General features: G+C 38.0%; 1 protein-coding gene across 5 annotated transcripts in view; it reads right to left on the bottom strand.

Moving 5' to 3' along the window:
* LOC139951663 (homeobox protein PKNOX2-like) overlaps positions 1-12,248 on the bottom strand; it is a 17,665-nt gene extending 5,417 nt beyond the window's left edge. The window contains exons 1-8 of one of the 5 annotated variants that reach the window (XM_071950646.1): positions 12,210-12,248; positions 7,719-7,939; positions 6,372-6,543; positions 4,978-5,229; positions 3,475-3,585; positions 2,207-2,626; positions 1,514-1,590; positions 390-553 (exon numbers count right to left, since the gene is read on the bottom strand). In XM_071950646.1, coding sequence (XP_071806747.1) covers positions 390-553; positions 1,514-1,590; positions 2,207-2,626; positions 3,475-3,585; positions 4,978-5,229; positions 6,372-6,543; positions 7,719-7,915 — 1,393 coding nt within the window. In that variant the 5' untranslated portion in view covers positions 7,916-7,939; positions 12,210-12,248. Of the gene's footprint in view, positions 1-389; positions 554-1,513; positions 1,591-2,206; positions 2,627-3,474; positions 3,586-4,977; positions 5,230-6,371; positions 6,544-7,718; positions 7,943-11,652; positions 11,704-12,209 lie in introns of those variants that run through there. The other 4 variants (XM_071950645.1, XM_071950642.1, XM_071950643.1 and 1 more) reach the window with 4 other exon arrangements.

Here is a 12,248-nt window from a genome sequence, read left to right as displayed (position 1 = left end):
TACTTTGGGAATAGTTCACAAAAACATGGTTTTTAACTACAATCTTTCAAGAGGAGAAAACCAAAGTAATCTGATCTAGTTAGATCAGTCTCCTCTTTTACCTTCCGACTCCAGACTACTTCAATTGTTCCGCTAGTATGTGATCTTTCCCAAGAGCTTTTTAAATCTGTTTATCTTAAACTGTCCAGCATTGTTCGTACTTGCTTAACTTTTTAATTTTGGTCTTTGGTCGTTTGTAATTTAACTTGCATAATATTTCTAACCTCTATGAAGCGCTTCAGGACCCTTTTGGGGTAAAGGGCGCTACATAAAAGCTGTGTATCATTATTATTACTTATTACTGAACACATTGAATCTCTATTGGGCAGACTGAGAGCCAAGCAACTTACCTGTTCTTGTTGTGGTCGGTGATCCAAGATTTGCTAATGACTCTGGCCAGAATCTTTGAGTAGATGGTCGACTCTGTGTCTTGACTTTCTTAGTCTTGGTACTGGGGTCTGGATTGCTTGCATCTAACATGGGTTGTAGTATTCTCCTTCTGGCATTAATAAACCTGTATAACCAGTCAGCATAAATCATCCTTATTAGTATAAAGCACAATCTGATTGCTTCATCATGGCTGGTTACTTTAACCATTCTATAAAACCATTCGATATCAATTCAGCTGCTTCATATTTGGGTGAATATTTTACAGACAACGATATGATTTCTGCCCTTGACTGGTATTCTCAACTTTTTATAATAATAATAACAATAATAGTGGCTTCTTATATAGCTCAGGTCTGTCATGCAGTGACGCTCATGGCGCTTCAACATAATTACCCGTGGTCACTTGGTCTTAAATCATTCCTTAAATCATCTCAGCTCCCTGGGGAGTATAGGTCAAGATATCGTATTGTGGGGTTGAATTTAGAATTTTGTTGAAGACCCTTGGCAAGAACTGTTTTTAATCTTAAGCTGACAATGAGCATTGGATACAAGATACATTGACTGAGTGACCGAGTTTGACAAGCCCCCCTCATCCTGCCAGGACTGGGTTCCTTTATAAACACGACACTATCATACTAATACTAATATGTATGCTGGCATGTCAATCCATCATTCACTTCAACTCAACCAGAACACAGCATGAGAAGTGTCGTGGCCGAGTGGTTAAGAGCACCGAATTCAAACTCTGGTGTTTCTGATCAGCAGAGTGTGGGTTTGAATCCCCAGCCGTGACACTTGTGTCCTTAAGCAAGACACTTAACCATTGCTTCGTCTGTGTAACGCATGTAAAAGAACCCAGTGCACTTATCGAAAAGAGAAGGGGTTCCTGGCTGTGGCTGCTGTATGCGCTCTAGTACCTTGTAAACCCTTATAAGGTGCTAATTAATTGGGTCTCAGAATCCTTCACTGCAATAACCTATCTTTCTGAAAGTTTGTATACACTCAACCTCGAGTACCTTTGTTTGATAGATACGTGCGCTATATAAGACTTTGATATTATTATTATTTATTGAATGAATCTTACCAGTTATTGACTTGAAGTAACGTGAGGTTGGTCTGAGCAGCAATCATCCTCTTCTCATCTTCTGTTGGATACGGATGCTAAAACAAACAATCAAAACACATGTTTCTTAATTGGTACTTTATCTATGCCCCACATGGATCTCAATAATGTGATCTCACAGCTGCATGTATGTTAAAATGGACCCTTCCCATGAAATATGCTAATTACATTCACGCATGCGTACAGACCCTATTGCTTGGCAAACGCCATAGGGGTTGTGCACTAAGCAGACGCGCAATCACGTCTGCGTCACGCAGACATTACTTATTTTGATTAGAAACCGTGAGAAAGTTACTCTCTTTACACACAGCAACTATAGCAACAGCAGGTTCTTCAAGACTTAATACATGTTTGGGATGTTATTAAATAAATATTGACTGCTTTTACTTGTGCTATGGTTAAGACTTGGGACTCCTTCAGTAATCCCTGGAGCGCTGTATTTTAGAATGCACCTCGGATCACAGTCGGGCGTCATAGTTTTAACCATAGCACTTAAAGCAGTCAATATTTGTATATCATAGCACTGTGTAAGAGTTAACAAGATGATAAAATCTCTGCAGTCAACCAAACCATTAACAAAGTAGAAGGCATTATCAGTCAGTCATCATAACAGGAAAGATGGTAAGAATGAACTATGTACAGACATTAACTGACCACTATGTGTTGGAACAGCCATGACCTCATAATGTTTGTAGCATGCTTAGGTAGGACTCCTCTCTTTGGTTTCCTTTTATTTAATAGTTCATTCATTTCATCAAACTCTTCCCCAGCAGTAGCAGTAGCTGTAGCATAAGCTAATGATGTCACTGTTTGATGTTGTGATGAGGGAACTGAAGACTGAATGCCAATATGAGAAATAGGTGTAGAGCCATGAATTACTGGAACCATAGAGGGCGCTGCTACTGTCTGTTGTTGTTGCTGCTGCTGCTGAGGGGTGCTCTGTAACTGCACAGTTCCTGGAATAGCCTGAGTGACTAATCCTTGTTGTGCCATTACCCCCTGTGGAATGACTGGTGCATAGACAACTTGTCCAGCTGAGTTTAGCATGGTCTGGAATTGTGCTTGCTGCAGCTGCTGTAACATTAACAACAAAAATACCATGTCAAGGAAAGCTACACTTTCAAATGTCTAGCAATATTTAACAGGTAGGCCTGCGCTAAACGCCGCACCGTGTCCAGACGGTGTCAAATAATTAGAAAAGTAAAGAATTAAATTTGACAAAGAGCGGCATTTGGTGCACATTTTTGATTTAAGTTTGACACATACTTTAGATGTGTCAAGCAATTTCACTAAATTTGACGTTTGTTACTGATTTATTTTTATTGCCCCACATTTGAGTTTGACACTACAAAGTGTGACGTTTAGCACAGGCCTTAGATATACATGCTTGCTCTCTACTTACTTTAGCACAGAATAACCCTGTTAATCAGAAACCTAATAACCAGCCAAAACTGAATACACTTTACACTTAACTTGTAAATGGTGCACTAATGATTTCTAAAACTGTGCTAAGCACTATTATTATCTGCTTGAAGAGAGTGCACCATTGGTAAAATTAAAAATGTTAATGCTCACAGATTTGCACATTACGTGGTACAAAATAGTCATTGAGAAAAAACTTCAATTGACATATTGGACCTTGAAATGCTTTAGTTTTTGAGAAGTTAGTTTTAACCAATTTCTTAAAGGCAGTTAGATTTGGTCTTGCTAGTTCAAAATCTGATGTTCAGAAACACTGAAACCATGTAATATGTGAGGGGTTTTTTCCACTATTTTCTTTTGACTCCAACGACCAATTCAGCTCAGTTAAACTTTCACAGATGTGTTATTACTTTTATTTGGGTAACAAGTGTGGATTCTGGTCTTTTTGTTTCAACTTTGATACCAATTATAGCCCCAACTGCGTGGGGAGACTGGCTTACCTGAGTTGAAGTGGTTTGAACTGGCTGTGTATTTGGTTGTTGTAAGATATAAGCACCTCCAGCGACTGATGTAGCAGAGACAGGTTGAACTTGCTGAGGTGAAGCTTGGACCTGAACATGTCAAACAGTAGCACAGTCAATCTCTCAAAATAAGGCAATAAAAGGGTAGCGACAAGTTCTTAAAATGACGTTTAAAACCGGAAGGGGCATGGCCTTGCGATAAAGGCGAGGGCCCTTATGCCACGGCCTTGACCCTGCAAGGTTTGAAACGACAGTTTAAAAACAAGTCACTACTCTTTTATTCCCATTCATAAATTCCTTTTGGTTAAAAGCATAATAAAATAAGAAACTCTGTCAAACTTTGAGCTCTGTACATGCGTTGCATTTTTATTACTGAGACAGTTTTCAGATATGCATTCGTGCGCGTAGTTAGTCTTGTTGCAAGACGTTTCACATTTTCCTTTCACACCTTTGAAAAAAGTATTGCACCTAGACTAGCGCGTAGTATGCATCTAAACGTATCCGAAAAATAATTGGTTATAAACAGCTCCTGCTTGTTATTATCAATCGTTTAAACACCCCAATGTGACGTGCTCTCCACCAGTAAGAATAGCAACACTGTCCGAGGTATTTATGAATGACAATTTAAAGACACTTCTCTTAGAGTAGAGTGCTACTAAAGAATAGCAAGAGGTACATCTTGTGGGTCTGCTTTAACTAAACATTATTTCTTGTAAAAAACAAGGTGTTTTTTGGAGGATAAATTGATTGAAGAATGAATTACCAAACACGTATCTAAGCTGATAGAAATTTTCTAAAATTAAAATATTAGTACAAACTGAATCATGAAAATAATATTTAGTACGTTTGTTTGGTGAAAATGGATTGAAAACCTAATTGTAATCAAGTAGCAGGTTACTCAACTCAAATAGCGTTTGAGATTAAACTATTGACTAGTAAAGAGAAGTTGATTCCGCATAAGACAACATTCTCAGGAAGTAGAGTTGTGGAGCAAAGAAGGTAACAATCAAGGCTAAAGCGTGTCATGGCCCAGCGGTTAAGAGCACTGGATTCAAGCACTGGTGTTTGATCAGCAGGGTGTGGGTTCGGATCTGGGTTGAGACACTTGCTACGTAAAATTGGGGAGGTAGTGCTTTCTCTGCTCTACTGGCCAGGCTTCGAATTGATGATACCCAAGCCTACATACATATGGACTATAAATGGGGTAACCCTGTTTCAGCCCTAGGAGTAAGTAGCAACAGCGTCTGGACAAAAAATTGTAGCCCACACCTTGAAGTGGCCTGCAGGCCTTGTGTGTCTGGCGACTTGCATTACAAAAATAATAATTAATTAAAAAATCCATAAAACAATTAATTTCAATCTACAGCTTCAATCTACAAATTAACAGCAACAACTCACCAGCATGCTAACTCAACATGTTTCATGCATCTATATAGGTCCAAGCAAGCAACCTGTTTTGAATAACTACCTAATCTACCTCACCTGTATTTGTACCTGTTGTGTTAATTGATGGGGTGGGGTCATATCAGAGCCCTGTGATGAGCCTTGTACATCCTGTGCTAATTGACCCTGTGTAAATGATGTACCTGGTTGTCTTTCATCTCGAAGTAGAATGTCACTGTGCATTTTCCCCTTTAGGCATGTAATATAGCGATGGCAGAAGTCTTTACATAGTTCATTCACTTTTTCTAATTCCAAGAGATGGATGCGTAGTACCTGTATTGCCTTTACCATCTGCAAAATAAACAAGTCATTCCAGTCAAAAATATCTCAATAAACTAATGCTAGAATAACAAGTTGAGTGTTACTTTGGATATAAGACAGTACCCACATGTACTGTATGGACAGGCTCTACAGCAGTGCATGAAAACTAAAAACTTTATTAACTGAGCTGCTTCATTAGCGTGTACAGGCATAACCTAGCTCAACCAGTAACTGGGTACTTGGTAGGTTTCCATCAACACAGGGAAATTATATTAGATTTATTTTCAACCACTTTATTTTAGCGCTTACTCACTCTTTTTGTGGGTAAATTATATCCAATGAAGAACAAAGTTATTATACATTTACTCCATTTGATGAAGCAAAAGAACAACTACTTGTACCTCTACATTTGACTGATTTAAACAAAATAAAGAAAAACTGTAAATGTCTCCTCTACATTTAAAGTAAAAAAAAAGGAAAGTGTAGCTTTACAAATTATACTTTGAACACAGAAAAACTGACTTTAGGAGAGCTGGATTTGACTAATAACCCCCCAAAACAACTGACTGGGTGAAACATTTGGGGTTGAACAACAAAAAAGTGATGTGAGTGGGTCTTGAACCTGTGACATCTGGATTTATTTTATTTTTTTATTTTATACAACATCCAACAGCGCAAGCGCCAATTACAGGACTGATACAAAAAAGTAACAATAAATTAGTTGTAAACAAAACATAAAAATACACACACACACATGTCAAGAGGGGAAAACCCATAAGAGAACAGACAGAAAACATGAAAGACCCAATAGGACAATTACTTGACTAAACACTAGGGAGGCAAGATGAGTGCTGGCACTCTACTAACTGAGCTATCTAGCCCTAGTGAGTTACCTCCCAGTATCTTTATTCAGGGGTGCTTGTCAGAAGCTATTCAACCTGTAGCTGCCATGTGGCCAGCCAGGGATCACACCCAAGTTTACAACACAACCGGGGAAGCAGCAGCAACCACAAGGGAAACTGACTGGGTAAATAATAAATTGACGAAATAGGGGGAGACTGTCATATTGTAAAGCACTGGTATGTTAACCTGGAGGTAACAGGTTCAAATCCAACTCAAGTAAATTTTCTTTTGTTCAACCCAAAACTATACCTTTTAAAATAAACTCTTACCAAATTATCAATTTCTGGATCATTGCTAAAAAATGGTTTTCCTTGTCTGTCTTGCCTATGCACAAACTCCTCAATATCTACATCAAAGCTTGCTGAGGTCGGGGGGTCAGTACTTTGGGTTGCTTGCTCACACTTTTCAAACAATTGAGCCATCAAAGGAAACAATGGATGCCTGCAATTAAAAATCATTTTAAAATTGAGTCATTAAAGCTAACTGTGATTAACATAAAAGCAAACAATTCAATAACTTGAACCCATTACATAGTGTGCATTCTTGCCCTGTTTTATGGGTAAAACATAAACAAATAACATGTAACAAACAGGCTTAAGAAATGTAATGTCAAAATTTAGTGAATGTTTCCAGATTGAAACAATCAACATTTTCCCAGTAATTACTGATCATAGCACATAGCACATTATGCCAATTGATCCTTATTCTGTGCAAGTCTTTCTCATATCTAACTCCCAAACCTTGAATACTTTATAAATGTGTGGGATTTTGTTTCTTTATTTACCTCGTCTTGCAATAATAGTAATAATTTGAGAGGTTAATCATCCTGTCTTGTAGCTGAAAATTGCTTATTACAATATCACATGGTCAAGACTAGTCAAGACACACGCATGCAAAGGAACCATACATGTACGGAGCACCGCCAGAGATCAAAAGTGTGTGATTTTTCCAGAGGGAGGAAAACAAAGCTTTCTGGCACAGGAATAAACCAACACATAACTCGAATATGGCCCTAGCCGAGAATTGAGTGGTGAGAGGCTGTGCTTTTTGCACTAGCCACCCACGCAACCATACCATGATGCACGCTACATGTACCTCAGTTACCTCCATGCTTTAACTTAAAACAAAACGAATTATTTGTTGAAAAGTTAAACTTTAGAAATCAATTAAAAAGTAAAACAAAGTTTACTTTCAGTGAATGTTTTTGGCACCAGCCAATCTAAAAGTTACATTAAGTGAGAGTGTGACGTCAATTTGGATGGATTTATTTCTACTATAGCACCACAACAACACTCAAACAACAGCAACTAACAGCAAGTTTACAGTGCTTTGTAACTGCAATTTATTTATTTTATTAATTACCAAAAAGTCATAATAATGAAAGCTTTTATGGAAAAGAATTATGTACTTTAAATATTAAGATACACCCCGAGACAAAATGACAGTTTGAAGCACATGTACATGTACATGTATAGGCAATTTGTTTTCTTATTGAGCCCCATGCACTCACATGATGGGCTGTTTGTAATTGAGGTCTTGAGCAGAAGCAATCAATTCATGTTCTTTAACAAAAAAATGAAAACAAGTGAATATTCGCTCTTTAAGCATAGACTCACCCATATATTAATCTCTTATCTTTCTCTAATTGAGCTTGAATATCTTCAGTTACAGCAGCAGCAGCTGAGGATGTAGTAGTGACTGCTTGTATTGGTGGCTTACTCTCGTCAGATTCAGCTGATGATGCTGCTGTATCACATACTATGTGGGATACACCTTGGGTTGATACATCAACCCCACTAGATGAGTGTTGCATTGTGTCTCCAATAAAGAAAGCAACCTGCTGAGATTATACAGGAGGAAATCTAGTTATTACTACACCCTATAAACATGTGACTGTTCTTACATGATACATGCATAGAGCAAGGACCAGACTTGCTCTATACAAGTTTGCCTGATCTTACCCAGACAATTTATAGCTCCATGGTGTAACTGAGGAGTGTCGTACAAGTAGGCTCTATTCTAACCATTTTTGGATGGGTTGACTCTTCACCAAAATGAACAGTCAGGTTCTTAATGGAGCACCATAGTAACTACACACAGCCTAGGCAACAGCCAAGTTGCATAGTATCAAGTCACATTGTAGTCAGGATATAAAGGTGTGAATTAACAGGTGGTATAGTATACATTAGTGCAGAGTGGAAGAGGTCAAATGCACTAGTACCCTCTGGCATGGAAGTATTTAGCTTGATAACAACCCTTATCTGCAAAGATAACAAAGCTAGTCAATGCACTCAATGATTGACAGCTATCTTGGTCAATAAACATGACAGTCTGCAGGTCCAGACACATGATGTACAATGTATTAAGATACCATGGTACCAACATGGAGCAATAAACTATTGCCCCATGGTACCAATGAATGTACTGGAACCTAGCCACAGCATGATCAAACAAAGACATGAATGAGTCTTGGTCGTATCAAAGAGAAATAAGGAACAGCTCTATGGTCGTTTATTATTCCCTGATTGATAAGTGAAGTAAAATTCACCTCCCATCAATGCATGTAAAACAGCAATGTCAAAGTGGTGGATTTATAAAAGACGTTTGAACAAAAATGACAACAGGTGATCTTTGCTAAAACATTGTAAGAAGCTTTCAATACGAAAATTGAGTTACATCGGATTCAGTCGTTTTTAAATTGTAAAACCCTCATTTCAAACACCATTGCCTATATATAGCTTTTTGAAGGTTTGTACTCATGTGACGTCATTAGTTGTGAGAGTGTGAGAGATATTTATGTTGTACAGGGCTTTTGCAATACATGAGGCACCATCACAGATAATTCCATAGTCATGTATTTTTTAGAATGACCAAAATCTAGACCCGAACACTGGCATCTAAACACATCCAAAAACATGCATGGCATTGTTCATACAAAGGGACTTAGTAAGTGACTGAGGTTGATGTAAATTAAGCTACAGTATTAATTACTTTGGTATTTTCGACATTGCTGCTGTGACACATTCAAGTTCATCGGTATCCGTCTTGTTGTTTTTGAATTGATGATGCAGTGTGAATGAAACCATGGAGGAAGAACTAAACTTGTTCAACAGACTAACAGAGAATCAGTCAGCAATGAAAACGGTGACTGATATTTGTTCAGACCACCCGATCGATGTTCCGATAACCCCATGTGATGGTGGATAACAAGTTTGGGTTGGTGTTAAGGTTAGAATTAAGAAAACACATTAGGGGTGTCACAACATGGGTAAATTCAGGTGTGTGTAGGCCTAATCCTGAAAACTTTGTTATTGCTTTTCATGTTTCATATGGATCGCCCTGCTTTCTCCATGAGACACTTAACCAATGAACACTGAAGACACGTAGCCTATTAATGCAAAACTTAAAGGTTGGATGATTCGCGAACAGTCCACATATTGCAAAATAGAAAGAGAAATCCTGGGCTAGATATCACAAAGGTTGACAATATTACCAAAGTGATTTCTATTGTGACATTGCGCTTAGCAATTATATAAGATTGACACACAGTTTGAGTCGATAACATTTAGGCCTACATGTTTGATTTCAGACAAAAATACTAACTATTATCATCAAAAACAACACCCTGTACAATCTTCACAGGTCCTCTTAATTGTTTTTTCCAGCGGGGAGAACAAAAAAATTAAAAATGATTTGTTTGTTTTTCTAGGGAAGCGATGTACACAGCCTAATCTGAACGCATTTTGGTTGGAAATACTTTGCAGTAGCCACTAAAATGTGTAGCCACTAATGTGTATTAGTGGCTACTCTCTGGCTGCTCCCCGTGGCTACTCTGTAGCTGCCATCTTGAAAAGTGATTTAAACACAAACTGCAAACATGGACTGGGTACTACATGAGCAGTTGAAGTTGTGCCACACATGTAAACGATACACATTACAGACCTTCGGCTCGGGCCTTTATCACTCGGCCACTACCCTGCCGGTTTTTAACACCCGTTTAAAAACTCGTCGCCTACTCTTTTATTCCTTTATTATAATTTGGGGGGGGCGGGGACTGTAAAGATTCTGCATTGTTATTGGAGGTACATGAGGGACCCTTTATGTTGATAATTATCTGCAAACGAAAGCAAAATGCGAACTAATATCATAACATGTCAAAGGTTAAAACACAATGCTTTGAACACCTGAGCAATAAGATCACTCAACTCAATGGAGTGTTTCTCCATATGGAGAAAGTAAGCCCATTCAACATTTATTAGATACATTACCACTGAATGCACGCTGTGAAGGACCATAGTGTCAAGTACAAATGGCACCTATTGTTAAGCCAAGGATGCCATTTGACCCCCCTCTGTGTACAGAACCCAATGTTTTGTTGTTTTTATCAGGAGTGAAATAAAATACATGTGCCTTGTTGTAAGTACATTTAGTACCATTGTGAAAGTAATAGAAAACTGGCCACAGTTTAGATGTGTTTGATACAAATCTCCAACCATCTTGACCTTTGAGCAACTAAGAATTTAAGAATGGATGGGGGGCATTTTTATTGCAATTGGAACATTTGGCAGTGATGACCAGGGTGGAAGATGAAATACCTGGTCTGACTTGGCCACCCTTTCATTTCTTAACAAAAATGATCGTACATGTAACAAGTATTGAAACACATATCTTATCATGATCAGTTTGTTGAAGGCATAGATCTTTAGAAAACTTCATTTTATGTTGTTTTTGAGATATCGCCAAGAAGAAAATAATCCCTAAACAGGAATTCACAATCTGAGATGAGATATGCTACTGACCAGTGACATCAGTGAAACTGATGCGATTAGTTGCGATAACGCACTAGGGTTACATTGTCGCAACTATGATGCGATAGTAATGCTTCTCATGATATATCCAAATTTTGGGCATCCAAACTGTAGAACAATTATCTTGCACTATCGTCTCATTCATGGAGACGATAGCCAAGTTCTACGAGTACAAAAAAGACATCTTTTTACATACAATACTATTAATGTTTCTCACATGTTTTTCTTGTTTTGTACTATCGACGAAAGCTTCTCACCACGAATGTAGGATTCTCACCAAAAAGATTTTATTGTCACTAAATTTAAGAGTGAAAACTAAACGAATATCTTTCCTTCGATTCCAGTTAGTTCAGTGGTTCAATTCAAGAAGCAAATGCTGGTGCCCCATGGCCATGTATTACTATTTGTCTTTGTATTGTATTGTATTGTATTGTATTGTATTGTATTGTAATTTTTTTTTAATGGTACATGTTCATTTCATGGTCTGTTTTTTATATATTTTTTTATTATATTTATAGGCTTACATTAACATACAGGGTATACTATTACAGTACATTTTATGTATCGTTGCGTAACTAACATGTATATTATTAATACCCTGATGAACAATCCATGATTTTATTAACACGCTAAATAAAACACAAAGACTGCATCAATCCTTTGAACAAGCACGACACATGATTGCCATCAATCTGCACACTGACCGCACCACCATTTTTGCATAGTGACTGAACACACATACCCACCCAACATGCCTGGTCGTCTTGCACAGCAGTTTGCCACACATTCTACCCACCCGCCATACCCATTGAGTATAAAGGACTACCGCCATACGGTACGAAAACATGATGATTGTAGGCCCCTATTTTCGCGATAAAACTACAACTTCATGGGTTATCAACTCGCACCACACAGCCAAATAAATCAATCGTTCTACACCAATGCAAGGAAATCAAAGTGACCGTATTTATGTTGCCAACAAGTGTACTCGGTTCGAAACAGGTTGAAATCGGCAGCTGTCGTTTATACGACTCCTCCCAAAATTACAGAAAAATATTCATCTGCCATTAACACACAAACACAACACAACGGACAGCCATTCAACAAAGAAATCAGAGAACAACTACTGGTTAAAATTCTTCATAAATTCATCTTCTTTGCACCAAAATGTGCGGTACATTTCTCGTGTTTGCTCACTAATCAGTCATTGACTTATATGGTGGTGTTAAAGATGGCTAAATTATAAAGATGACAGCAGACTAGGGCTGGATTCAGAAAATAAGACATTGAGTGACATACCTTGGATTGTCAGTCTCGCGTCAAAACGACGTATGGCTT

The sequence above is a fragment of the Asterias amurensis genome, chromosome 19, assembly GCF_032118995.1.
Source record: "Asterias amurensis chromosome 19, ASM3211899v1".
In the NCBI taxonomy this organism is placed as follows: Eukaryota; Metazoa; Echinodermata; class Asteroidea; order Forcipulatida; family Asteriidae; genus Asterias; species Asterias amurensis.
This window is presented reverse-complemented; position numbering and strand designations above follow the sequence as displayed.